We start from the raw sequence: 25,393 nt of genomic DNA, 5'->3' as shown, positions 1-25,393 counted from the left end.
TTTTGGAATTGTTAGTTAGATTACTTGTTGGTTATTACTGCATTGTCGGAACTAAAAGCACAAGCATTTCGCTACACTCACATTAACGTCTGCTAACCATGTGTATGTGACAAATAAAATTTGATTTGATTTAGACCAGCTACTGAAGATGGGGCCCAGTCTGCTACCTTCCCCAGGGTTACTGCTGATCCCAACAAAGCTAACTCATTCTTCCCTCAGGTTCCTGTATGCCACTGACTATGGGGTCGAGCCTACCCCGTGCTTCAGCCTCCTGTCTGTTCCTGCTATAGGAGCTCAGCCTAACCCTGTCAAGTCAGACTCACTGTCTGCCAGGCATGAGGAGCAGCGTTCTCCATCCATGAGGGCCCAGCCTGTTTCCATCATCTTAGACCCGCTGCCTGCTACCCGGGCAGCCCAGCTGGACCTAAAGGTACAACCTGGCCCTGTCTTCAGGTCACCAGATTCTGCAACAGAGAACCATCGTGTTGCAGCCACAGGCCCCCAGACCACCGTTGATGCAGATCATCAGCCAGCATCTCCCTGGTTGCCACCAGCCACAGCCCATGGATCCTCAGCTTGTCTCAGTATTTCTCCTACCAGCTGCAGCCCAGGGGCCACCACCTGGCTTTAGACTGAGAGTCATCCCTGTTTCAGTTAGGGGGGCTTTGCCAGAAGCCAACGACAAGCCCCCACCTGGTCCTGATGAGGAGCCCAGTTAATCTCCAGCAACGTGCCCTCCACTTGGCCCTGGCTTCCAGACACTGGCTCCGTTGGGGAGCCCCCACCTGGTCTTGAGTGGGAGCCCACCACTGCTTTAGCTGCCGCCCTGAGGTCCCATCCATTCCTTGCCAGCAAGGTTTTCTCTGTTTCTATAGGGGAGACTTTCAGTCATCTCACCTGCAACCTGTTAGTCCCTGCCTGTGAGATCCACCCTGGCTCAGTCGGGGAGCCCCAACCTGACAGTTGTTGAGAACCCTTTGCAGCTCTAGCCCAGGGTCCACAGCCACACCCTGCTTGGGGAGCTCTGCTGCCTTCTCTGGAGAACATGTCTGTCCCTGCTATGAGATCTCGGCTCAGCCCGATTATCAGCTCAGATCTGGCTCCTAACCCTAAGACTCAGTTTCCCTTGGTCTGGAGGTCGCTGCCTGATCCGGTTGGGGAGTCTCCGTCAGAGCCTGAGTCCTTTAGGCTGTCCGCCGTAGAGCTACTACCTGGCCCTGCTCTAGGGATCAAGCCAGCTCCTGCCAATGGAGCCCAGAGCACTCCCCCCTTTGAGTCTCAGACTGTGTCAGCCCTAGAGACTGTTTCCTCTGACAAGTCTGCCCCCTAGTACAGATTCCCTGCTGGTAGCCCCAACAGCCTCTGAGTCAGTTGTTGGAGACCTGTTGGACCATGTAGTAGGACCTGTCTGCCAGCCTTTACTTGCCAGTGTCCTTCCCTTGGTTATTAGTCAGGCCATGTTGCCAGGCCTTTAGGTGCCCCTGTCACCAGACATGCAGGTGTCCCTGGTGCCCTACTAGGTAAGCAGTCAGGTGTTCCCCCTAGTTTCCTGCCAGCTGACACCCTAGTAGTTTGGACTGTAACTGACAGCAGCTCCTACACTACTAGAGCAGAGAACCCTTTCCGTCATTTAAGCCCTGGACTAGAATTTATTTGTTTCTAGTGGTTTTGCCTAGCCAGGCCCTCTGTTAATGGGATGGCTAGACACCCCTAGACATCTGGTATTATGTCATATGTTTGGGTAATTGTTAAGATAGTCCTTCTACATAAACATTATAGGACTGAGGAGCTCAGTTCAGGTGACTTTTTAAGAGGACATTCTACTCCGAAATGAAATAAGTATGCTGACACCATCTAAAATAGAATTTCCACCTCCAGAAATGAACCCAATAACACATTGGTTAAATGATTTGTAAAAAATATCTTAACCTATTGGGCCATGTACAGTATATGGCCAATGCATGGGCCATAATATCAGGTATGCTATTAGCAATAAACATTATCACCTTTAGTCCAACTGATGCAGCAAAGTGCAAAGAAATTGGCAACCCCATGCTTCAGCCTATCTCCATTTACCCTATTGGGCATTTAAAAAAAATGTATTTAACCTTTTTAACTAGACAAGTCAATTAAGAACTAATTATTTTTTACAAATGACGGCCTACCCGGCCAAACCCAGACGACGCTGGGCCAATTGTGCACCGTCCTACGGGACTCCCATTCACAGCCAGATGTAATAAAGCCTGGATTCAAACCAGGGACTGTAATGACGGAGAGCCTTAGACCGCTGTGCCACTCTTGAGCCTCAACTCAAAATCATTAGCCAGATCTCAAATGTGATCTTTTAACTAGTTTTTATCATATTGATGAATTTTATGACCCAAAAAACCTGCATAAACACAATGTAATGTAGGCCTAGCTGTTAGGGTAACTCGCCACCTGGGGTAAAAAGTCTGCCTGTCCTTCTCACAGAAACCACTTCATGTAACAATTTCCCCCCCAACACTTTCCCTGGTTTCCAATACTCTTGCTCAACAGAAAATATCTGTCTCATCACAATTTAAGTCATTCCAAATGAATTATTTTAAGGTAGAGAGGCATTGTACCCCAAGTCACCCTACGATTGACCAGTGTTATATTTAGCCCCACTCTCCCCTCGTGCTTAACCATTCTTCTGCTAAAAACCCTGGGTTTAAAAAGGCTCAGTTCGCTCATATTTAGGAGTTGATAAATAAATAAAGCAGGAATAGAATTCCTCTCCTTTTAACAAAAGCCATTAAAACGGCTGTTTTTGCAATTGCAAGAATTGTTGTGCATTGACTGCTTGTCAGAATGCATGTTTGCCTCCCCGTGGCACTTATAACATGAATGTTCCAATAGAGGAATATTTATCTAGCATAGAACACAACAACAAGCCGACTAGGTAAATGGATAAACTATTATACCATGGGATTGTTTGATTTTTCTATTAATTACTTGTTTTGTTTGCAGAGGAAAAGTACATGTGGAATGTTCTAGCATCTTCAATGCACCTCAGCAGAAATATTTTTTCATGTTCCATATTGTTTTGGTTGCGTAATGGCAATGATTTTGCCGTGGCGCACCCCCACAGCAAATTGAGTACAGTGGAAACATTGGTCTGGTACATATAGGTACATACAGTAGATTGTGTGAGCGTGACCTGTTGCTTGCTGGGCTACAACCTAATCTCAGATAACTTCATATTATTTTGTATGTACATCTGAACACCCCATTTAGTATAGACCCTTTTGCCATACGTGACACACTGACAGATGTGCGTGACTTGACTGCAGTAAGAAAGCCATTGCCATCTGCGCCCATTTATCATAGCCTAGATTTACGTTTTTATTACTTCTAAACAAAACAACTTTTTGGCCTTCTCATACTCTTACAATGATGTTTTGATTCTTGCTTGAACAGTCGCTAAGATTATATTTGTTTGTGGTCTTTGCAAAATAACTATTTTGGATACAACAGTTGTTAGCTAGAATTCTAACACTCGATATAGCCTGGCTAGCTTTTGCTACAAAGAGACATTTTACTGGTTGAAGTTTAAGTGTTTTTTAAAAAGTATAATGCAGTTGATTTGCGATGATGACAAACATGTTAAGAAAGACATTTATACAAGCCTTAAAATCCAATTATAAACCAAAAGTAGTGTGAACTGCACTTATAAGCAACATGTAAATAGAGGCCACCAACTTGAACACATCGCCCTTGTGCGACAATGTTTGCAAACATAGAAAGGGTCTATATGGCACTGAGTATCCCGGATTTACATTTACTATGTTATGGCTAGTCTATGAGACCAGGCTGGTCATGTGTGTAAAAATAGCTGCACTATTGTACTGCACTGTTCTTATATGGGACCAGGGCATTAGTTCAGCTCACATGTCATCAGATTTGTACAGGGACTGCATCTCTGCAAGGGATGCCAGCCAGGGGTGAAGAGTTGATGACTGTCAACACAACTCTAATTAGGGCTACTTCAGGCACGAAGCGAAATAACTTCACAACTGCAAGAGGAATCGTAAATATGTGGACACGTTTCCTTTAAGATTCCCCCCTCCCGTGTTGACAATTGTAGCGGGTGTGACGTTTTCAACATCTCGTCCGCTAAGGAAAATATGCTGTTCTACGCCTTCTAATCCGGAGAATTTCAAACTGGTAATGAAATTGTAACCGAAGAGGACAGCTATGAATTCATAAACTCAATGGAAGTGTTCCCGTCATTTCAACATCCACCCAAAAAGAACAACAGGACGTCTCGACAGGAATGTCTGGGTTTTGACAGCTTTCGACCGAAGTAGCAAGTTATCATTGCCCTGACTCTGAACCGCGAGGCAGTTTGGTAGGATCATTCAGAACCCCACACTGCTTATGACTAGACTACAATGTAACTAGCTCTAACTGACATTAACATCATTCATAGAGCCACGTTAAATTGATAGCGCTGCTGTCGCTGTTAGTGTATCCATAATAGTACGGCTACAGATTTGATAGCTATTTTTTTGTCTGTTCGTTCGAACAACAATAGCACTGATTTATACCCCGTTTCTTACATTGACGGCATATTTTAGCCCACAACTTTTACTGCAAAACCAGTGAATTGCACGTTCGGTTTAGATACGTTGCAATATATTATGCGATAGGCCTAAACTGCTATTAGTTTAGTTAGCTACAATGTCTAATATCATGGAGCTTGCTGGTGTCTACTACGAGCAAGCCAAATGACAACGTGTCAATAGCGTTGTGAAGATGAATCAATAACATTGTTGATGTTTCCATATATTATCGTATCAGTGGACCAACAGCAAGCCTACCCATCTCGCCCTTTCCTGGCCAGGGCTAATCGCCACACAGTGACAGGACTGTCTGTGTCGACTGCTGCCCAGATGCCCGGTGGAGGATGCCTTCGCAACAGCTAGGTAGCTACTAGCCTCTCTGTGAATGATGATGACGCTGTGATTTAGGGGTTGGAATTAAAGGGAACAACTGTCATTTCAACGTTTTGGTGGAAACAGATTCAGCCGTGCTATTTATTCCCTCCCTCACAGTAGCCTCTTTTTTTGGTGCGATACTAGAGCAGTGGTTCCCAACAAGGGGTACTAGGCCTGTCCACAGGGGGTACTTGAGAAGATTCCTGAGAGGGGGGGGGTGCTTCAGGGTTACTCCAGGCAGAGAAATTCAGTTGGTGGTATAGTAAGCAAAAATGGTTGGGAACCAGTAGACTAGAGCAGCCCATACAATATTGTGCTGTCCAACAACCATTTAAAGACTTTGCTATTGAAGGTTTAAGATACACTCATTAAATGAACTACCAATATGACATTTCTTAGTAATAATACTAGTATGATAGTAATAATCCAGTAGTTATTAGCATAACATTATGAGAGATTTATACTCGAGATTCAACGCTTGCTGACTGACTCTCCTGGTTCCACCATTTTGCATGGCATCTGAGCGTTAAGCATCGTTGCTGAAAGAAAAAGATTGATCTGAAGATAGATCTGACACATGCAGCTAAAGTGTTCTCTAAATTGTTCCAACAGTGAGTGAGCCACAACTTCTCGCATGCTTTACAGAAAATTACACCTCTTTGCTGCCTCAGACTTACACCAATGCCCCAACCGGATGTGCACAAATTGATTTTGTCCCCCCACACCAAACGCGATCACGATACGCAGGTTGAAATATCAAATCAAACTCTGAACCATATTAATTTGTGGACAAGTCGAAAAGCATTAAACATTTATGGCAATTTAGCTAGATAACTTGCAGTTGCTAGCTAATTTGTTCTATTTAGCTAGCTTGTTGTTAGCTCATTTGTCCTGGGATATAAACATTGAGTTATTTTACCCGAAATGCACAAGGTCCTCTACTTCAACAATTAATCCATACATAAAACGGTTAACCAAATTGTTTCTAGGAATCTCTCTTCCCAGGCTTCTTTTTCTTCTTTGGCGATCGGCAACTAACTTTCATAATAAGGTGCATTACCACAATTGACCTCAGTTCATCTTTCAATCACCCACGTGGGTATATGCTCCTAAAAACAATGAGAAGATGGCACATGAGGATGAGGAGTTGGGAGAGGCAGAATGTTCTGCGGCACAAATGGAAGCAACTTCTATGTTGGTGCATGGCAACGCGTGTGAGCAGTATGGGTGCAATGGTTGAATAACATGTATGTGTACATTTATTTAGCAAAGCTATAGCACGTGATGCGTACAATTTGGGCATGGTGTTACATGCTGACCACACCGGTCGGTCACGTGCGCGAGTTTTGCAAAGTGAATGTACACGTTATTCAATCATTACACCCACACTGCTCGCAAGCGCCAACGAGCGTGTCAGTTGCCAGGCGCTAAAATAGAAGTTGCTTTTATTTGTGACGCAGAACGCGATGCAGGTCCTGCCTCTCCCATCTCCTCATTGGCTTTTAGATGCATATACCCACGTGCCATCTCCTCATTGGTTATACCCACGTGGGTGATTGAAATATGAATTTAGGTTGGTTGTGGTAATACACCTTATTATGAAAGTTAGTTGCCAATCGCCTTATAAAGTCCAAAGAAGAAAAAGCCTGGAAGGAGGAGAGATGACTAGAAATGATTCGGTTGACCGTTTTATGTGGGGATTAATTGTCGGAGTAGAGGACCTTTCAGGTAAAATAACAACTCACTGTTTATATCCCAGGAGGAATTAGCTAGCAACAGCAAGCTAGCTAAATTGCCATAAACGTTTATTGCTTTTCGACCTGTCTCCAAATTTATATAATTGGTTCAGAGTTTGTTTTGATATTTCAACATGCGTGTCTTGTATGCATTTGGTGTGGGGGGACAAAATCAATTTGCGCACACTGGCACACTCGCATGTCCGGTTTGAGCATGGTGTTAGACCAGCTCTTATTGTTAAGAACACATTCTCAAGGACAAAGAGAGCACATAATTATAGTTTACAATTGAGTCAGTCTAATAATACATTTAGCTGGTAGTATTTCAATGTCAACAGTCCATTGACATTCAATGTCAATGTAAACAGAGAAAGTAGGAGCAACAATGTTGATATTGTAGTTTCTTAAATAGGTAGAGTGAGTGTAGAGGCTGTTTGCAAAGAAGGAAGTCAAGGAATGGTCTCTTCTCTTTTCCCTGTGTGTGGCTGGAGGTTGAGGTTGCCATGAGTGAACCCGCTCAAAGGTTAAATAATAGGATTGCAATAGAATGAATAACTGATCTTTGCCCCCAGTCATTACCCTGGCCAAACATCTGAAACCCTACCTCTTCAAATAGTATCTTAAATAATGCCACAGTGGATTTAACAAGTGACATCAATAAGGAATGATAGCTTTCACCTGGAATCACCTGGTCAGTATATATCTTGGCAAGAGCAGGTGTTCTTAATCTTTTGTATACTAATACACTAATTCATGAAAGGTGTTAAAAATATAGCTATTACCTATCCTATCTGTTCAGATGCTTAGGGGCTAGGTGTTTAGGGCTCAATTTGGGAGGGTGCATTAGATTAAGGAAAACTGTGAACTAGTGACTGACCTTAACCTCTAACCTCCTGGTTAACCCTTCCAGACATGGAGGTGATGACCCCCCTCATCGAGAACCCTGGAGGAGTAGGGCAGGAGGAGGAGAACTCTGAAGAGGACCAGGATCCAGAGCTGCTGCCTGTCAGACACTATGAGCTGGGAAACAGCCACCAGGGCATCACGTAAATTAACACACCTCTCAACTACCTCAACCATGAAACACTTCAAATGACAGATTCTGAAACGTAGAGGCATTCTCTGTTAGTGGATAGAGTTGTTGTACTGCAGGTCTGTGAAAGTGAACACTGAGGCCCATCAGGAATTGAGTTTGACTCCCATGCCACTCAAGATCAAATTACATTGGTCTCAGAGTGGACCCCTATTCCGAACCCTCTCTGTTTTCCACAGGTTTACACAGGCTCTCATCCACCTGCTGAAGGGGAACATTGGAACTGGGTTGCTGGGTCTTCCCCTGGCAGTACGCAACGCAGGGGTCATAGTGAGTAACTTATGTCCCACTAGGATTACTACATTTACATTTGAGTCATTTAGCAGATGCTCTTATCCAGAGCAACTTACAGGAGCAATTAGGGTTAAGTTCCTTACTCCAAGGGCATATCAACACATTTTTCACAGAGTTGGCTCTGGGGTTCAAACCAGCGACCTTTCGGTTACTGGTCCAACTAGGCTACCTGCCTCTTTACACCCTGCACACCATAACACAAACAGGGCTGGGTCACACTTTACATTACATTAGTGTCTTTGTGTACTGCTGTAAGTACATTGTAAGATTGTTTTGGTTTATTCAGTAGAAAAAAATGAACAATCTCTTGTGAGAGTCAAGGCAGAGAAAAGGCTGGGAACCCACTATATTGGCAAAGAAGTGTTTCAGAGAACTTGGTCTTGGTTGTAAAGTTACTGAGAGAACTTGCGCGATGTGTCATGCCTACAGTATTGCATTATACATTAATGATATTGTTTGGTAAAAATTATTGGGATTCACTAATGCTTTAACAGAAAAGCAAGGCAAGAAACATTAATTGACTGGGCATGAATATGGGTTATGCATCAATATGTATTACATGGTTATCTCTGATCTGAATGTTCATTGGAAGTAATTATATAAAACACATGATAAGATCATTCTCACGATTCCATTGTTTGATTTAACCAGCAATTCAGTTTGTGTGTTTTACTGGACCAGTCTGTACAATAGAGGAGCAGAAATTAACACACCTTGTACAAATGAATACACACATAGGCATTAAGCTCCAAGCCTTCAGGTGTGTTAATGTAGTGTGGAAGAGTTAGGAGTCGTTGTACGTGGTGTCAGTGGACCTGCTAGATTCCTCTGTCTACAGACAATGATTCCCTGCTGTGGATCCTGGCTCATGTTATGTTGATTTGGGGTTTTATATTTGGGCCTCTGTGTCATACAGTTCAAAGGTCATAGTAACTTGTATGTAGAATTGTATGTTTATTAACCTGGTTTGCCCCTGCTAACTGGGCAGGGCACACAACTGTTATCTCTGAGTATTACACATGGATGTGAGTGTGCAATTACACAATCATGTACATTGGTTTAAAGTACTGTGTCTGTTTGTGTCATGGATGTGATATCAGATGAATATTTGCTAGCTGATTAAGCAAGCCTTGCTTCAGAAAAGAAACTGAAGCAATCTACGGATTCATGTTCATCAAACTAGTCTCCACCACCAATGCTTCAGCACCATGGTATAAACCTGCCTGTGTGTCTGCCTGCTATGCAGCTGTGGCACTGGCTAGTGGCTGATCTCAGATCAGTTTGTCTCATATCTTTCCTGTGAATCCTCCATTTGCTAAACGGACAAAGGAGGATATGATCAGGCTAGACAAATCTCATTATTTGAAAGGACAATCAGGTAAATTTGTAAACTAGAGACTAATCTTGTCTACCAGCCGGCTCTGTTGCAATTGAGACTGAGAACGAGGTTAGCTTCAGACCAACAAGCAGGCACAGATCACTTGTCGTGGAAAATGACTTAATTAGACATACTATGCTGTTTTTACTTAGAGAATTGTCCATTGTTTAATGCTAGTGTTTTTTTCCCTGATGCTGGCTTGTTGTCTTGTATGACTTAGTTCTAAGTCTGGGCGTACAGATAAGAGCCGGGTGCGACTGCAGTATGTGACATCCCGTTTGTACTATCTGTAGGAACTCCTCTGTATGAAAACATGCGGGAAGGAACAGACAATGGTGGCAACATCTTCTATCTTAATCTACACAGACAAGCTAAACGCCTTTTAAACACTATGTTCCTCATCCCTGTTTGCACACGTCTGCTAACTGCCACATAGACAAAGAGGTTGGACTTTTCTATAAAAGCTGAGAGAGAACTTGTTCGTAGAGCTTTCAACTCGGACTATTCTTAGTGATGGTTGATTGCTTAATTTTTTTCAAATCTTATATTAAAATTGTTGTTTGAAAGAATCTGCAGTCTCTCTTCCTATAGAATGTATCTGACACTGCTACCATACCAGTGAAACAGAGAGCGCCTGCATGTCACATTTATGACGTTGCCGGGGTTACATTGCGTTTGCTCGACTTTCCCCACAGAATTGTCAGGCTCCATAGACTAGATGATCTTCCAGTGCTAGTATTGTATCTAGGTTGAGAAGGGAACCAAAATGTTGTTGTGTATCCTCTTGCTTAATTTCCCCTCCTTTGTGCTGTCTCATAATGATGGTGTGATATCATGTCACATGACAGAGAGATCTTGTGTGTGAAGGACAAAACTGAACAGGGCAAAATTACTATCAAAATAACAATCACAACACCGTTAAGTGAAATTATGTTTTCCGTGACATACATAGAATATCACAGCGCTATCCCACTACTGGTTGTGTGTAAGTGAGAAGTAGCCTATTTCTCAGGGTTATTTCAGATGCGGTTGCACTACTATGGACTGATGTTTGCTGTAGTGTTCCTGTCTGGTTCACAGTTGGTTTCAGTTGGTGTTGATGTTACTGTCAGTATATTCACAGTCTGTTCTTTGTGTTTTTTATTTCTCCAGGTGGGGCCTCTTTGCCTGGTGCTGATGGGTGTGGTCTGTGTTCACTGTATGCACATCCTGGTTAACTGTAGCCACCACCTGTGTGAGAGGTAATAACACACACACACACACCACGCCCTTAGCAGCATACTCGCTGACAAGCCCCTCGGTGGCATGGTGTTTCATATGTCTCATTGTGTTATTTATAAATGTATTATTTACATTAATAATCATTATTTATTATTTACATGACAACATTTATTAATTACATTAATAAAAACACTTAACCGTCAGGGACCCAGCCGCTCTGTCGACTCATGCTCTCTCTGTCTCTCTTCTGTATCTGTCTCTCTCTTCCTTCTTTCTCTCTGAGAGAAAGAGAGAGACAGATGCTTTTTATTGTCTAAATCCATGTTAGTGCTGAGAGCAGATAACAACCAGCTAGAGGTCTTCACAGGTCCAAAAAGTTGGATCTGTGGCTTTCCCACCTGACCACGATATGCATAAATAATAAAAAAAATATTGAGAGCTGTTCTGAATGTACCCGAGGACAGACAGACCTGTTCCGTAAAGGACAGGGGAAACATACCCTTGCTGGTTCGCATCCGAGATACCTGTTCAGATCCAAAAGAAGGGGAGAGAGAAAAGGAAACCTCCAAATGGGTGCTTCCAGCGCCATCAATAAACAAGCGATATTGACCAAATGATCTGCAGCTACGTGTCCTTAATGTGTAACATATTCAAAACATTATATTGGTTTTTACTTCCTAAAACAATAGTGGTCCACCTTACGGTTCAGTTGTCCGAGATTTGAGCGATAAATGCATCAGTGCATTGCATACATATACTGTGCATATACTGTACAGTGCATTGCATATATACATATATATATATATATGCCTAGGCTTCCACTGTGTGATATTCATATTTACTAAATAAATATTAAAAGAGAGAAGCTTAGTCCTAGAGACACACAGAGAAAGAAAGAGATGCTGGCGCCATGTTCCTGACATCGACATGGATTACTTTATACTGGTCAGGCTACTACTGCTATTCAGATATAAATCAAATTAGGTTTGTCACATGCGCCGAATACAACAGGTGTAAGACCTTACTGTGAAATGCTTACTTAACCAACAATGCAGTTTGATGAAAATATATTAAAAAAGTAACACTAAATAACAATAATTAGGCTGTGTAAAGGGGTATCGAGTCAGTGTGCGGGGGTACAGGTTAGTCTGTAATTTGTACATGTAGGTGGGGGTGAAGTGACTATGCATAGATAATAAACAGCGAGTAGCAGCAGTGTACAAAACAAATGGAGGGGGAGGGCCAATGTAAATAGTCCGGTGGCCATTTGATTAATTGTTCAGCAGTCTTATGGCTTGGGGGTAGAAGCTTTTAAGGAGCCTTTTGGTCATAGACTTGGTGCTCTGGTACCGCTTGCCGTGCGGTAGCAGAGAAAACATTCTATGACTTGGGAGACTGGAGTCTCTGACAATTTTTTGGGCTTTCTTCTGACATCACCTATTATATAGGCCCTGGATGGCAGGAAGTTTGGCCCCAGTAATGTACTGGGCCGTACGCACTGCACTACCCTCTGTAGTGCCTTACAGTCAGATGCCAAGCAGTTGCCATACCAGGTGGTGATGCAACCGGTCTGGATACTCTCGATGGTGCAGCTGTAGAACTTTGAGGATCTGGGGACCCATGCCAAATCTTCTCAGTCTCTTGAGGGGGAAAATGTGTGCCTGTCACAACCTGGCTCTTAGATGGTGACAAGCAAGGGAGTCCACACGTTGGCAGTTAAGGAGTAACAAAGTATAAAACTACAAAGGGAAACTAACCTGTGACTTGTGACAGTAGGCATGTGAGGGGTGTAATGGCGATACATGGATGAAGGTAAAATGTGTGTTAGTGTTGAAGGGTGCACCTAATCAAAAAACATAATCAACCAGATCACAAAACAAAATGACGCTGAGAGGGAGAGAGTGGGGTGCAACTTGTCACCTTAACGACCCAATCAGCTGCACCTATCCCCAATCTGCAAGTGAAAGCACAAACACAGAGGAGCCAGGGTCCTTAGCTTAGTGATGAGCTTTATGGGCACTATGTTGTTGAACGCTGAGCTGTTGTCAATGAACAGCATTCTCACATAGGTGTTCCTTTTGTCCAGTTGGGAAAGGGAGGTGTGATTGAGATTTTGTCTGTTGGGGCGGTATGCGAATAGCAATGGGTCGAGGGTATCTGGTAGGATGCTGTTGATGTGAGCCATGCCCAGCCTTTCAAAGCACTTCATGGCTACAGACGTGAGTTCTATGGGGCGGTAATCATTTAGGCAGGCTACCTTAGTGTTATTGGGCACAGGGACTGCGGTGGTCTGCTTGAAACATGTAGGTGGTACGAACTCCGTCAGGGAAAGGTTGAAAATGTCATTGAAGACATTCTCTTTATTTGCGTCGGTTTGTGATGGTAAATAGGCGTACAGAAGAAGGCTAATTCATAAATGTTCGCTCAGAATGTGCACTACCGTTCAAAAGTTTGGGGTCACTTAGAAATGTCCTTGTTTTTGAAAGAAATGCAAATGTTTTTTTCTCCATTAAAATGACATCAAATTGCTCAGAAATACAGTGTAGACATGGTTAATGTTGTAAATGACTACTGTAGCTGGAAACAGCTGATTAATGGTATATCTACATAGGCGTCTGTTTCTCAAACTAGACACTTTAATGTACTTGTCCTCTTGCTCAGTTGTGCAACGGGGCCTCCCACTCTTTCTATTCTGGTTAGGGCCAGTTTGCGCTGTTCTGTGAAGGGAGTAGTACACAGCATTGTTCGAGATCTTCAGTTTCTTGGCTATTTTTCGCATGGAATTGGCTTCATTTCTTAGAACAAGAATAGACTGACGAGTTTCAGAAGAAAGTCCTTTCTTTCTACCCATTTTAAGCCTGTAATTGAACCCACAAATGCTGATGCGCCAGATTCTCAACTAGTCTAAAGAAGGCCAGTTTTACTGCTTCTTTAATCAGAACAACAGTTTTCAGTTGTGCTAACGTAATTGGAAAAGGGTTTTCTAATGATCAATTAGCCTTTTAAAATGATAGACTTGGATTAACTAACACAATGTGCCATTTGAACACAGTGATGGTTGCTGATAATGGGCCTCTGTGTAGATATTCCATAACAAATCTGCTATTTCCAGTTACAATAGTCATTTACAACATTAACAATGTCAACACTGTATTTCTGATCAATTTGATGTCATTTTAATGGCCACAAATGTGCTTTTCTTTCAAAAACAAGGACATTTCTAAGTGACCCCAAACTTTTGAACGGTAGTGTATTTTTATGAAGAGAACCATTATTGTTAGTAACTCTCCTAAAGAATTCTTCTTCTCCCCTTCATAGGCCTGCTGTAGCTAAGCCTAATAATAGCCATACCACACAAAACCTTTACAAAAGTTGCTTAACTTTATTATCAAAAGTAAGTCAAGTCATTGTTTATAGGGAAAATACAAGTAGGTTCTTATATTGTGGCATTAAATTAATTATCAACAAAGTCGATTGCCTAGCCAACAAATGACAGCAATAGGCTAATGCTATTTATTTTACAACAGGCCTACTTTAACCTTCATCTAAATACGTAGCACAAAATTAAAGAAAGTTTGAACTTGATTTAGCCAATGAAAATGTCTCAACAAAATTAAACAAAAAAAACGTTTTAGATTATTAAATTGGCCTACAGTAGTAATAATGATTTATAATAATAACAACAAAATTGATGATAAATAGCAAGTGAAATAAATAGAACAGTAAACATTACACTCACAAAAGTTCCAAAGGAATAGAGACATTTCAAATGTCATATTATGGCTGTATACAGTGTTGTAATGATGGGAAAATAAATATGGGATGTATTTACAAAAACTGGGTCACCTCAAAACTGTCACCTGAAATGACATCTACACAGTATTAATCACTGTGATTATTTCAACAGAGCGTTGGAGAGAGTGACTATCCACAGCAGAGTGATGGGACTGTAATGTAATATATTGTAATCGCCTCATCCAAACCAGAACACAATGTACTCGCTTTCAGACTGCCGTCTCAATCTGGTTTCCAGCAATCTACCACCCCTTCTCTCTCTGTCTGTCTCTCTCTCTTTTCTGTTGTCCTCTTGTCTGTCGCTCTGCCTACCCAATAAGGACAGAACAGGACCGCAGAGACTTTGTCTTTTAATTCCCTCAGATCTTGTGGTCCATCTTCCTCTTGTCACTGTATCTCTTGGTGCCTCTCTTCTCTCTGTGACACCAAATATGTACAAAATGTGTGACAGTCATCCTCCTCTCTTCCCCCAGGTTGAAGAGACCTCCCCTAGGGTACAGTGACACAGTGGCCTTCTCCATGGAGCACAGCTCCTACCAGTGCTTCAGGAAGAGTGCCAGATTTGGGAGGTGAGATGAGAACTCTTTTCATCTGGAGGTCAATTTTTGACCCATCACCGCTGTAGTCACATGACTCCTCTTAGGGCCAGTGGGTGCTAGAAGCTATTCAAATCCCTCACATCTGTGAGAAATGTATGTAGCTCTGTTCTTGAGCTGTTCTTGTCTATTAATGATCTGTATTATGTCATGTTTTGTGTGGAACCCGGAAAGAGTAGCTGCTGCTTTTGCAACAGCTAATGGGTATCCTAATCAAATACCAAAGGTCAACAAGGGCCTAATGGTAAGAATCGATGATGGTAAATCAGGCAGTTTGGGATGGTAGCCAAAGTTTGAAGTTTAAAGGAGGGATGGTTAACAATACATATCTCTACAGTCAGTTCAGTAGTGAGGTTCGCCTGCTGTGTGCTCATGCTTGACATAGGGGAAGCTCTAATCCACGTGACTCCCCCATGATAATGGATTGCATTTATGAAGTGCATCTTATGAATTGACTCTCAACTGACAATCCAACAGCACTCTCCGTTGATTGGGGTTAACTCACTTAAATTCACTACCACAGCCTTTCATTTGAGATTCATAGATACTGTTTTGGTTCAGCAGAATGCTTACTGTTGCTTAAGTGTTATAGATGAGGAAAAAGTGCATTTAATGTAGCGTTTGAATAGAATACAAGGTTTGAGTAGTGGTCTGAGAATGACTGATTGTTCGGCACTACCTCTCAAAGGCTCAAAGTTTGACTTCATTGAATATATCTTAATGAAACCTTTCATTACTTATTGTAAGCAACGGCGGTAACATACTACCTGGCTACAACGGCGGTAACGTACTACCTGACTACAACGGCGGTAACATACTACCTGGCTACAACGGCGGTAACGTACTACCTGGCTACAACGGCGGTAACGTACTACCTGGCTACAACGGCGGTAACATACTACCTGGCTACAACGGCGGTAACGTACTACCTGGCTACAACGGCGGTAACGTACTACCTGGCTACAACGGCGGTAACGTACTACCTGGCTACAACGGCGGTAACGTACTACCTGGCTACAACGGCGGTAACGTACTACCTGGCTACAACGGCGGTAACGTACTACCTGACTACAACGGCGGTAACGTACTACCTGATTACAACGGCGGTAACGTACTACCTGGCTACAACGGCGGTAACGTACTACCTGGCTACAACGGCGGTAACGTACTACCTGGCTACAATGGCGGTAACGTACTACCTGGCTACAACGGCGGTAACGTACTACCTGATTACAACGGCGGTAACGTACTACCTGATTACAACGGCGGTAACGTACTACCTGGCTACAACGGCGGTAACGTACTACCTGGCTACAACGGCGGTAACGTACTACCTGGCTACAACGGCGGTAACGTACTACCTGGCTACAACGGCGGTAACGTACTACCTGATTACAACGGCGGTAACGTACTACCTGATTACAACGGCGGTAACGTACTACCTGATTACAACGGCGGTAACGTACTACCTGGCTACAACGGCGGTAACGTACTACCTGGCTACAACGGCGGTAACGTACTACCTGGCTACAACGGCGGTAACGTACTACCTGATTACAACGGCGGTAACGTACTACCTGATTACAACGGCGGTAACGTACTACCTGATTACAACGGCGGTAACGTACTACCTGATTACAACGGCGGTAACGTACTACCTGATTACAACGGCGGTAACGTACTACCTGATTACAACGGCGGTAACGTACTACCTGATTACAACGGCGGTAACGTACTACCTGGCTACAACGGCGGTAACGTACTACCTGGCTACAACGGCGGTAACGTACTACCTGGCTACAACGGCGGTAACGTACTACCTGATTACAACGGCGGTAACGTACTACCTGGCTACAACGGCGGTAACGTACTACCTGGCTACAACGGCGGTAACGTACTACCTGGCTACAACGGCGGTAACGTACTACCTGACTACAACGGCGGTAACGTACTACCTGACTACAACGGCGGTAACGTACTACCTGATTACAACGGCGGTAACGTACTACCTGGCTACAACGGAGGTAACGTACTACCTGGCTACAACGGCGGTAACGTACTACCTGGCTACAATGGCGGTAACGTACTACCTGATTACAACGGCGGTAACGTACTACCTGATTACAACGGCGGTAACGTACTACCTGGCTACAACGGCGGTAACGTACTACCTGATTACAACGGCGGTAACGTACTACCTGGCTACAACGGCGGTAACGTACTACCTGACTACAACGGCGGTAACGTACTACCTGATTACAACGGCGGTAACGTACTACCTGGCTACAACGGCGGTAACGTACTACCTGACTACAACGGCGGTAACGTACTACCTGGCTACAACGGCGGTAACGTACTACCTGATTACAACGGCGGTAACGTACTACCTGGCTACAACGGCGGTAACGTACTACCTGGCTACAACGGCGGTAACGTACTACCTGATTACAACGGCGGTAACGTACTACCTGGCTACAACGGCGGTAACGTACTACCTGGCTACAACGGCGGTAACGTACTACCTGGCTACAACGGCGGTAACGTACTACCTGACTACAACGGCGGTAACGTACTACCTGGCTACAACGGCGGTAACGTACTACCTGGCTACAACGGCGGTAACGTACTACCTGGCTACAACGGCGGTAACGTACTACCTGGCTACAACGGCGGTAACGTACTACCTGGCTACAACGGCGGTAACGTACTTCCTGGCTACAACGGCGGTAACGTACTACCTGGCTACAACGGCGGTAACGTACTACCTGGCTACAACGGCGGTAACGTACTACCTGGCTACAACGGCGGTAACGTACTACCTGGCTACAACGGCGGTAACGTACTACCTGGCTACAACGGCGGTAACGTACTACCTGGCTACAACGGCGGTAACGTACTACCTGGCTACAACGGCGGTAACGTACTACCTGGCTACAACGGCGGTAATATCAGTGTGTAATCACCAGATATCTGAGTTTTACATATGATATGTGGATTCATTTTGGATCAGCTAATCACCAGCTATAGTGAGGAACATATTTAGAGACAGGCTAGAGGAGTCAAGACAGGATTCTGATTAGGTTTTATTGCTACATTATAAAAATGGCTTGCTAGCAGTGAAAATGCCCTCATGCTCATAGAATAAAATATTAAAGAGTAGAATGGTAATACAGAACAGAATTTATGTATTCTAACATCGTATAAGCCATCCAGATATTTAAGAGCTGTTTTAACATGTTTATCTGTCCCTGTCATGTCCTCCTGTCCTGTTCTAGGCACCTGGTCAACTTCTTCCTGGTGTTGACACAGCTGGGATTCTGCAGTGCATACTTTGTGTTCCTGGCAGAGAATATAAAACAGGTAGGCTCTATTCCCACCTATCGAATACAGACCAGTGTGTTGTTCTTAAAAGCCTACCAATCAAAAACAGATGTGTGTTGAGTCTCCGTATACCCACCTATCAAATATAGACCAATATGGCGTGTTCTTAAAAGCCTACCAATCAAAAACAGATGTGTGTTGAGTCTCCGTATACCCACCTATCAAATATAGACCAATATGGCGTGTTCTTAAAAGCCTACCAATCAAAAACAGATGTGTGTTGAGTCTCCGTATACCCACCTATCAAATATAGACCAATATGGCGTGTTCTTAAAAGCCTACCAATCAAACAAACGACTGGAATTGTCTCTGTACTCCTATCTATCAAAAGCAATGGGTGTGTCACAAGTATGTGTCACTGACCAAATCTATCCTGTACAGATACTGAATTGGTATTATTAACTGGGTTGTTTGAGCCCTGAATGGCTGACAGCCATGGTATACTTTAGCAATAAGGCATGGTGGGTGTGGTATATGGCCAATATACCACGGCTAAGGGCTGTTCTTATGCACTACGCATAACGGAGTGCCTGGACACAACCCTTAGCCGTAGTATATTGGCCATATACCACAAACCTCTGAGGTACCTTATTGCTATTATAAACTGGTTACCAATGTAATTAGAGCAGTAAAAATAAATGTTTTGTCATACCCGTGGTATGTTAGCCAATCAGCATTCAGCGCTTGAACCACCCAGTTTATAATAGATCATATACTACGTGTATGACAAAACATTTCGTTTTACTGCTCTAACGACATTGGTAACCAGTTTATAATTGCAATACGCTACTCTGGGTTTTTTGGGTTTAGGCACAACGTAATATTGACCAAATATGGACAATATTTGGTATATTGGTCAATATTTGGCCAATATTGCATCATGCCTAAGAACAAACCTTAGCCATGGTATATTGGCAGTATACCACTGATACCAATAACCCATATTCAACTGAGCTGCCTAACCTATCAATCCCAGTTGCTTGGTGATGTCTAATTAGATGGTGTGTTTGGAGGATGACCTCTTGTCATCCCAACTCTTGAGCTGTTCGAATGTTTGACTTGTAGTGACACACAACGCTCCCTAGGAGACGCTAGTGGTGTTTCATCTCTGAGCTCTCTGCTTGCCTTACTATTTCAGCCTCTCTTTCTTCCTCTCTCCTGCTCCCACACAATTTATAAACTGGATTAGATGATGATCTCTTCCTTATGGACTAGCATAGATAGTCAACCATTTCCACATGGACAACGATAAAGACTTCATGCAGTGCCTCTTTAATTCAAAACTCCAATGTGATTATTTGGTAGGACATAGCCAGGAGTTGTACTGTCAGAGTGATAAAGTATGGTACAATCTTATATTCAAATGACCTGAAACTATTAAACACTTTTATGATGGAACATTTTAAAAATCTATTTCTCTCTATTTCTAATAGAGTTATTTATTTATTGGGTTGCAACTCCTCAGTCCAAACATGTAGCATCCTTAGGCCTTCTGCGAACTGCCGTACTACGTACTCTCTGTGATCTCAGTTCATCAGAAAACATTTACTGCTGACCCGGGTCTCTCTGTGTGTTTAGGCTCAATATACTAATTGTTTACACTCATATAGGAGTACGCACAGAAAATGTATTTGTCAAAAGCTGAGCAAAGCATCCTATTGGTAGTTAAACAAACAGTTGGGTTGAACGGGGCAAAGCCACCAGAGCTTTAGAATTTTCAAACATGGCAGATGAGATATGAGTGTCTAGTTGTTCTGAATTAGAAAAAGTAAACAGAGGAATTGATACAATATTTAGATTGCTTTAATGATCTGTATAACACTGGTTGGTTGGCCCGTTGTACCCACAATGCAACTCTATTCCCAAACTAGGTTCTAATACCTTTTTGTTTCCCCTGTAAATTAACTCTAAACTCTTATTTTCACAGTTTTTATCCATGGCGACCATTTAGCCAGAGGTGGAATGTGCACCATGCCACCTTTTGTTCTTTTAGAGCTTGATGTCATAGCCAGGATCATATTCTGGACAGCCATTGGTCCATACTAGAGGTGTGCCCACGTCGTTTATATTATAGTACTTTATTTACAAAAAAATTGTTGATTAAAATAATGATTTTCTATTATATTGACGAGATGTTCCAGTGACCGCTTTAACAATGGCAATACATGTCCTCAAAGATGGAAGGCAGGCGGGAGGAGGCAAGATCTGGTGGTACCATTCTAGCCAATGAGAGGGCAGATACGTGTGTCAACAACCGGCCATAGAGATAGAGGACTCATCTTTTTATCATTGTCCATATTCAATAAATTATAGTTACTGGATATACAGTGGGGCAAAAACGTATTTAGTCAGCCACCAATTGCGCAAGTTCTCCCACTTAAAAAGATGAGAGGCCTGTAATTTTCATCATAGGTACACTTCAACTATGACAGACAAAATGAGGGCAAAAAATACAGAAAATCACATTGTAGGATTTTTAATGAATTTATTTGCAAATTATGGTGGAAAATAAGTATTTGGTCACCTACAAACAAGCAAGATTTCTGGCTCTCACAGACCTGTAACTTCTTCTTTAAGTGGCTCCTCTGTTCTCCTGTATTAATGGCACCTGTTTGAACTTGTTATCAGTATAAAAGACACCTGTCCACAACCTCAAACAGTCACACTCCAAACTCCACTATGGCCAAGACCAAAGAGCTGTCAAAGGACACCAGAAACAAAATTGTAGACCTGCACCAGGCTGGGAAGACTGAATCTGCAATAGGTAAGCAGCTTGGTTTGAAGAAATCAACTGTGGGAGCAATTATTAGGAAATGGAAGACATACAAGACCACTGATAATCTCCCTCGATCTGGGGCTCCACGCAAGATCTCACCCCGTGGGGTCAAAATGATCACAAGAACGGTGAGCAAAAATCCCAGAACCACACGGGGGGACCTAGTGAATGACCTGCAGAGAGCTGGGACCAAAGTAACAAAGCCTACCATCAGTAACACACTACGCCGCCAGGGACTCAAATCCTGCAGTGCCAGACGTGTCCCCTGTGTCCCCCTGCTTAAGCCAGTACATGTCCAGGCCCGTCAAATAACTTTTTGGTAAAAACTCAACTCGTCGTGTTTGGAGGACAAAGAATGCTGAGTTGCATCCAAAGAACACCATACCTACTGTGAAGCATGGGGGTGGAAACATCATGCTTTGGGGCTGTTTTTCTGCAAAGGGACCAGGATGACTGACCCGTCTAAAGGAAAGAATGAATGGGGCCATGTGTTGTGAGATTTTGAGTGAAAACCTCGTTCCATCAGCAAGGGCATTGAAGATGAAACGTGGCTGGGTCTTTCAGCATGACAATGATCCCAAACACACCGCCCGGGCAACGAAGGAGTGGCTTCGTAAGAATCATTTCAAGGTCCTGGAGTGGCCTAGCCAGTCTCCAGATCTCAACCCCATAGAAAATCTTTGGAGGGAGTTGAAAGTCCGTGTTGCCCAGCAACAGCCCCAAAACATCACTGCTCTAGAGGAGATCTGCATGGAGGAATGGGCCAAAATACCAGCAACAGTGTGTGAAGACTTACAGAAATTGTTTGACCTCTGTCATTGCCAACAAAGGGTATATAACAAAGTATTGATAAACTTTTGTTGTTGACCAAATACTTATTTTCCACCATAATTTGCAAATAAATTAATAAAAAATCCTACAATATGATTTTCTAGATTTTTTTTCTCCTCATTTTGTCTGTCATAGTTGAAGTGTACGTATGATGAAAATTACAGGCCTCATCTTTTTAAGTGGGAGAACTTGCACAATTGGTGTCTGACTAAATACTTTTTTGCCCCACTCTATTTCAGTGGAGTTCTTTGGGACGTGTATGTAAGTGCAATATGTAGTATCTAACTGGACTGGTGTCCATCTCTCTATGGTGCTTAGTTATGAGCTCATGTGATGCAGTATTCCTCCTTATGGGATTATGTGAGGCTATATCTGTGTGCATTATTTAATGCTAGTTGTCTAGAGCTAGGAAGGAAGCCCTGTACTACTCTATCATATGAAATCAATACCACACATCTTTTCTCTCTCTTTGTCGCTCTCTATCCCCCCTCCCTCTCTACCCTCCCTCTTCTCTCTTTCTCTCTCTCTCTTGCATAATTTATTTCCTGGCATCCACAACAAACAAGCTTACATGCATAAACATAGTAGATATTCAGTTTACTCCACAGTTTATACAAACAGACATACATTACTGTAGTAAATGCACTCTCGGGGCTGTGCCATTGAACCTACAGCAGAACATAGAGGTAACGCCAACAAAAAGTCTCTTAATAGAGCATTGGGCCACCATGAGCCAGAACAGCTTCAATGCACCTTGGCATAGATTCTGCAAGTGTCTGAAACTCTGTTGGAGGGATGCGACACCATTCGTCCATAGAAATTCCATAATTTGGTGTTGATGAAAAATGCGGTCTCAAGTGCCACTCCAGAATTGCCCACAAGTGTTCAATTTGGTTGAGATCTGGTGACTGAGACACTCTCACTCACACACACACACGCATTATACATGTCTATTATATTGACAAGATATTCCAGTGATTGCTCTAAAAATGGAAATACATCTTTGTATCTGTGCCATTATTGCCTTGATAGTGTTGCCCATGCTGTCACAGACGCTTTCTCCATTTTCAAGTAGTCAATTTTCTACTTCATTGTCTGATTGCTCTCAAATCATTGGAATCCCCACCTACTTTAAATTGATGGAAGCCCTCAATGGCAATGTTCATGCTCAAACGGGTTATATCCATGATCGCTATGACAACGGGCACAACTCCCGATAGTCATTTTTCAAAGTTGCCAACATGCCACGTGCGTTCACTTATCAGTGCGTTCGTAACAACCTAACCATTACAAAACTTATATTCGATCAAATAAGCCTCTCAAAGCAAATTAGCAATTCAGTTTGATGACCAGCTGAGTAAAACATCTCGCTTCACCTCTTGCTCTCTTGTGTCTCTCATTTAAGTGTTTCCTTTATTTTGGCACTTACCTGTACATACCCATCTCTGTATTAGAGGTCGGCCAATTATTCGGAATGGCCGATTTAATTAGGGCCGATTTCAAGTATTCGTAACAATGGGAAATCGGTATTTTTGGATGCCAATTTTGCCTATTTTATTATTGTCAGCTCGGGGATCCAATCTTACAGTTAACTAGTCCAACGCAATAACGACCTGCCTCTCTCTCGTTGCACTCCACAAGGAGACTGCCTGTTACGCGAATGCAGTAAGCCAAGGTAAGTTGCTAGCTATACCATTAAACTTAGCTTTATAAAAAACAATAAATCAATCATAATCACTAGTTAACTACACATGATTGATATTACTAGATATTATCTAGCGTATCCTTCGTTGCATATAATCTGAATAAGCATTCAAGTATCTGACTGAGCGGTGTTAGGCTCGTAAACATTCATTCAAACAGCACTTTCATGTGTTTTGCTAGCAGCTCTTCATTGTGCGTCAAGCATTGCGCTGTTTATGACTTCAAGCCTATCAACTCCCGAGATGAGGCTGGTGTAACCGAAGTGAAATGGCTGGCTAGTTAGCGTGCACTAATAGCGTTTCAAACGTCACTCGCTCTGAGCCTGTGGTTCTTTCCCTTGCTCTGCATGGGTAACGCTGCTTCGATGGTGGCTGTTGTCGTTGTGTTGATGGTTTGAGCCCAGGTAGGAGCGAGGAGAGGGACGGAAGCTAAACTGTTACACTGGCAATACTAAAGTGCCTATAAGAACATCCAATAGTCAAAGGTTAAGGAAGTACAAATGGTATAGAGGAAAATAGTCCTATAATTCCAATAATTACTACAACCTAAAACTTCTTACCTGGGAATATTGAAGACTCATGTTAAAAGGAACCACCAGCTTTCATATGGTCTCATGTTCTGAGCAAGGAACTTACATAGCACATATTGCACTTTTACTTTCTTCTCTTTTACTCTCTTTGTTTTTGCATTATTTAAACCAAATTGAACATGTTTCATTATTTATTTGAGGCTAAATGTAATTTATTGATGTATTATATTAAGTTAAAATAAGTGTTCATTCAGTTTTGTTGTAATTGTCATTATTACAAACTTTAAATAATCAAAAAAAATCGTCCGATTTAACCGGTATCGGCTTTTTTGGCCCTCCAATAATCGGTATTGGTATCGGCGTTGAAAAATCATAATCGGTCGACCTCTACTCTGTATGTGTTCATTGTATGACAACAGCTAGCATAGAGTGCATTCGGAAAGTATTCAGACCCCTTGAGTTTTTCCACATTTTGTTACGTTACAGCCTTTTTCTAAAATTGATTAAATTATATTTTAGATTAGTTTTTAGATATTTGTATTAAAATTGTATTGTATTAAAAATTAGGAACAGAATTACCTTCTTTACATAAATATTCAGACCCTTTGCTCTGAGACTTGAAATTGAGCTCAGGTGAATCCTGTTTCCATTGATCATTCTTGAGCTGTTTCTACAACTTGATTGTAGATTCAATGGATTGGACATGATTTGGAAAGGCACACCACTGTTTATTAAGGTCTCACAGTTGACAGTGCATGTCAGAGCAAAAACCAAGCCATAAGGTTGAAGGCATTGCCTGTCATTATGGGGCATTGTGTTTTGAAGATTGAGGAATAAAGAAAATCACACATTTTACAATAAGGCTGTAATGTAACAAAATGTGGAAAAATTGAAGGGGTCTGAATTCTTTTTTAATGCTCATACTGCTGATGGTTTATGGGTGTCGTGGAGTAGCTATGTAGATGGATCGCTACAGTATTCCCATTAGTGACTGAAGAATGTGGTGAATGGGGGTGATATGATGAATTAATAAGGACTTTTTAGTTAGATTTATTTAATCATTCTTTAAAGCAAGGTCATCAATTGAGAACCTGTTTT

At 42.5% G+C, this 25,393-nt stretch overlaps 1 protein-coding gene across 6 annotated transcripts in view; it reads left to right on the top strand.

The window, feature by feature from the left end:
- The first annotated feature begins 241 nt into the window (after nucleotides 1-241).
- Nucleotides 242-25,393, top strand: part of slc36a4 (solute carrier family 36 member 4) — a 242,838-nt gene continuing 217,686 nt past the window's right edge. For 2 of the 6 annotated variants that reach the window (XM_036965569.1, XM_036965571.1), the window contains exons 1-7: nucleotides 243-4,372; nucleotides 4,825-4,949; nucleotides 7,608-7,743; nucleotides 7,970-8,060; nucleotides 10,615-10,703; nucleotides 14,952-15,047; nucleotides 18,350-18,434. In XM_036965569.1, coding sequence (XP_036821464.1) covers nucleotides 4,931-4,949; nucleotides 7,608-7,743; nucleotides 7,970-8,060; nucleotides 10,615-10,703; nucleotides 14,952-15,047; nucleotides 18,350-18,434 — 516 coding nt within the window. In that variant the 5' untranslated portion in view covers nucleotides 243-4,372; nucleotides 4,825-4,930. Of the gene's footprint in view, nucleotides 4,373-4,824; nucleotides 4,950-7,607; nucleotides 7,744-7,969; nucleotides 8,061-10,614; nucleotides 10,704-14,951; nucleotides 15,048-18,349; nucleotides 18,435-25,393 lie in introns of all 6 variants that reach the window. The other 4 variants (XM_036965573.1, XM_036965574.1, XM_036965570.1 and 1 more) reach the window with 3 other exon arrangements.

The sequence above is a fragment of the Oncorhynchus mykiss genome, chromosome 27 (genome assembly GCF_013265735.2).
Source record: "Oncorhynchus mykiss isolate Arlee chromosome 27, USDA_OmykA_1.1, whole genome shotgun sequence".
NCBI lineage: Eukaryota > Metazoa > Chordata > Actinopteri > Salmoniformes > Salmonidae > Oncorhynchus > Oncorhynchus mykiss.
This window is presented reverse-complemented; position numbering and strand designations above follow the sequence as displayed.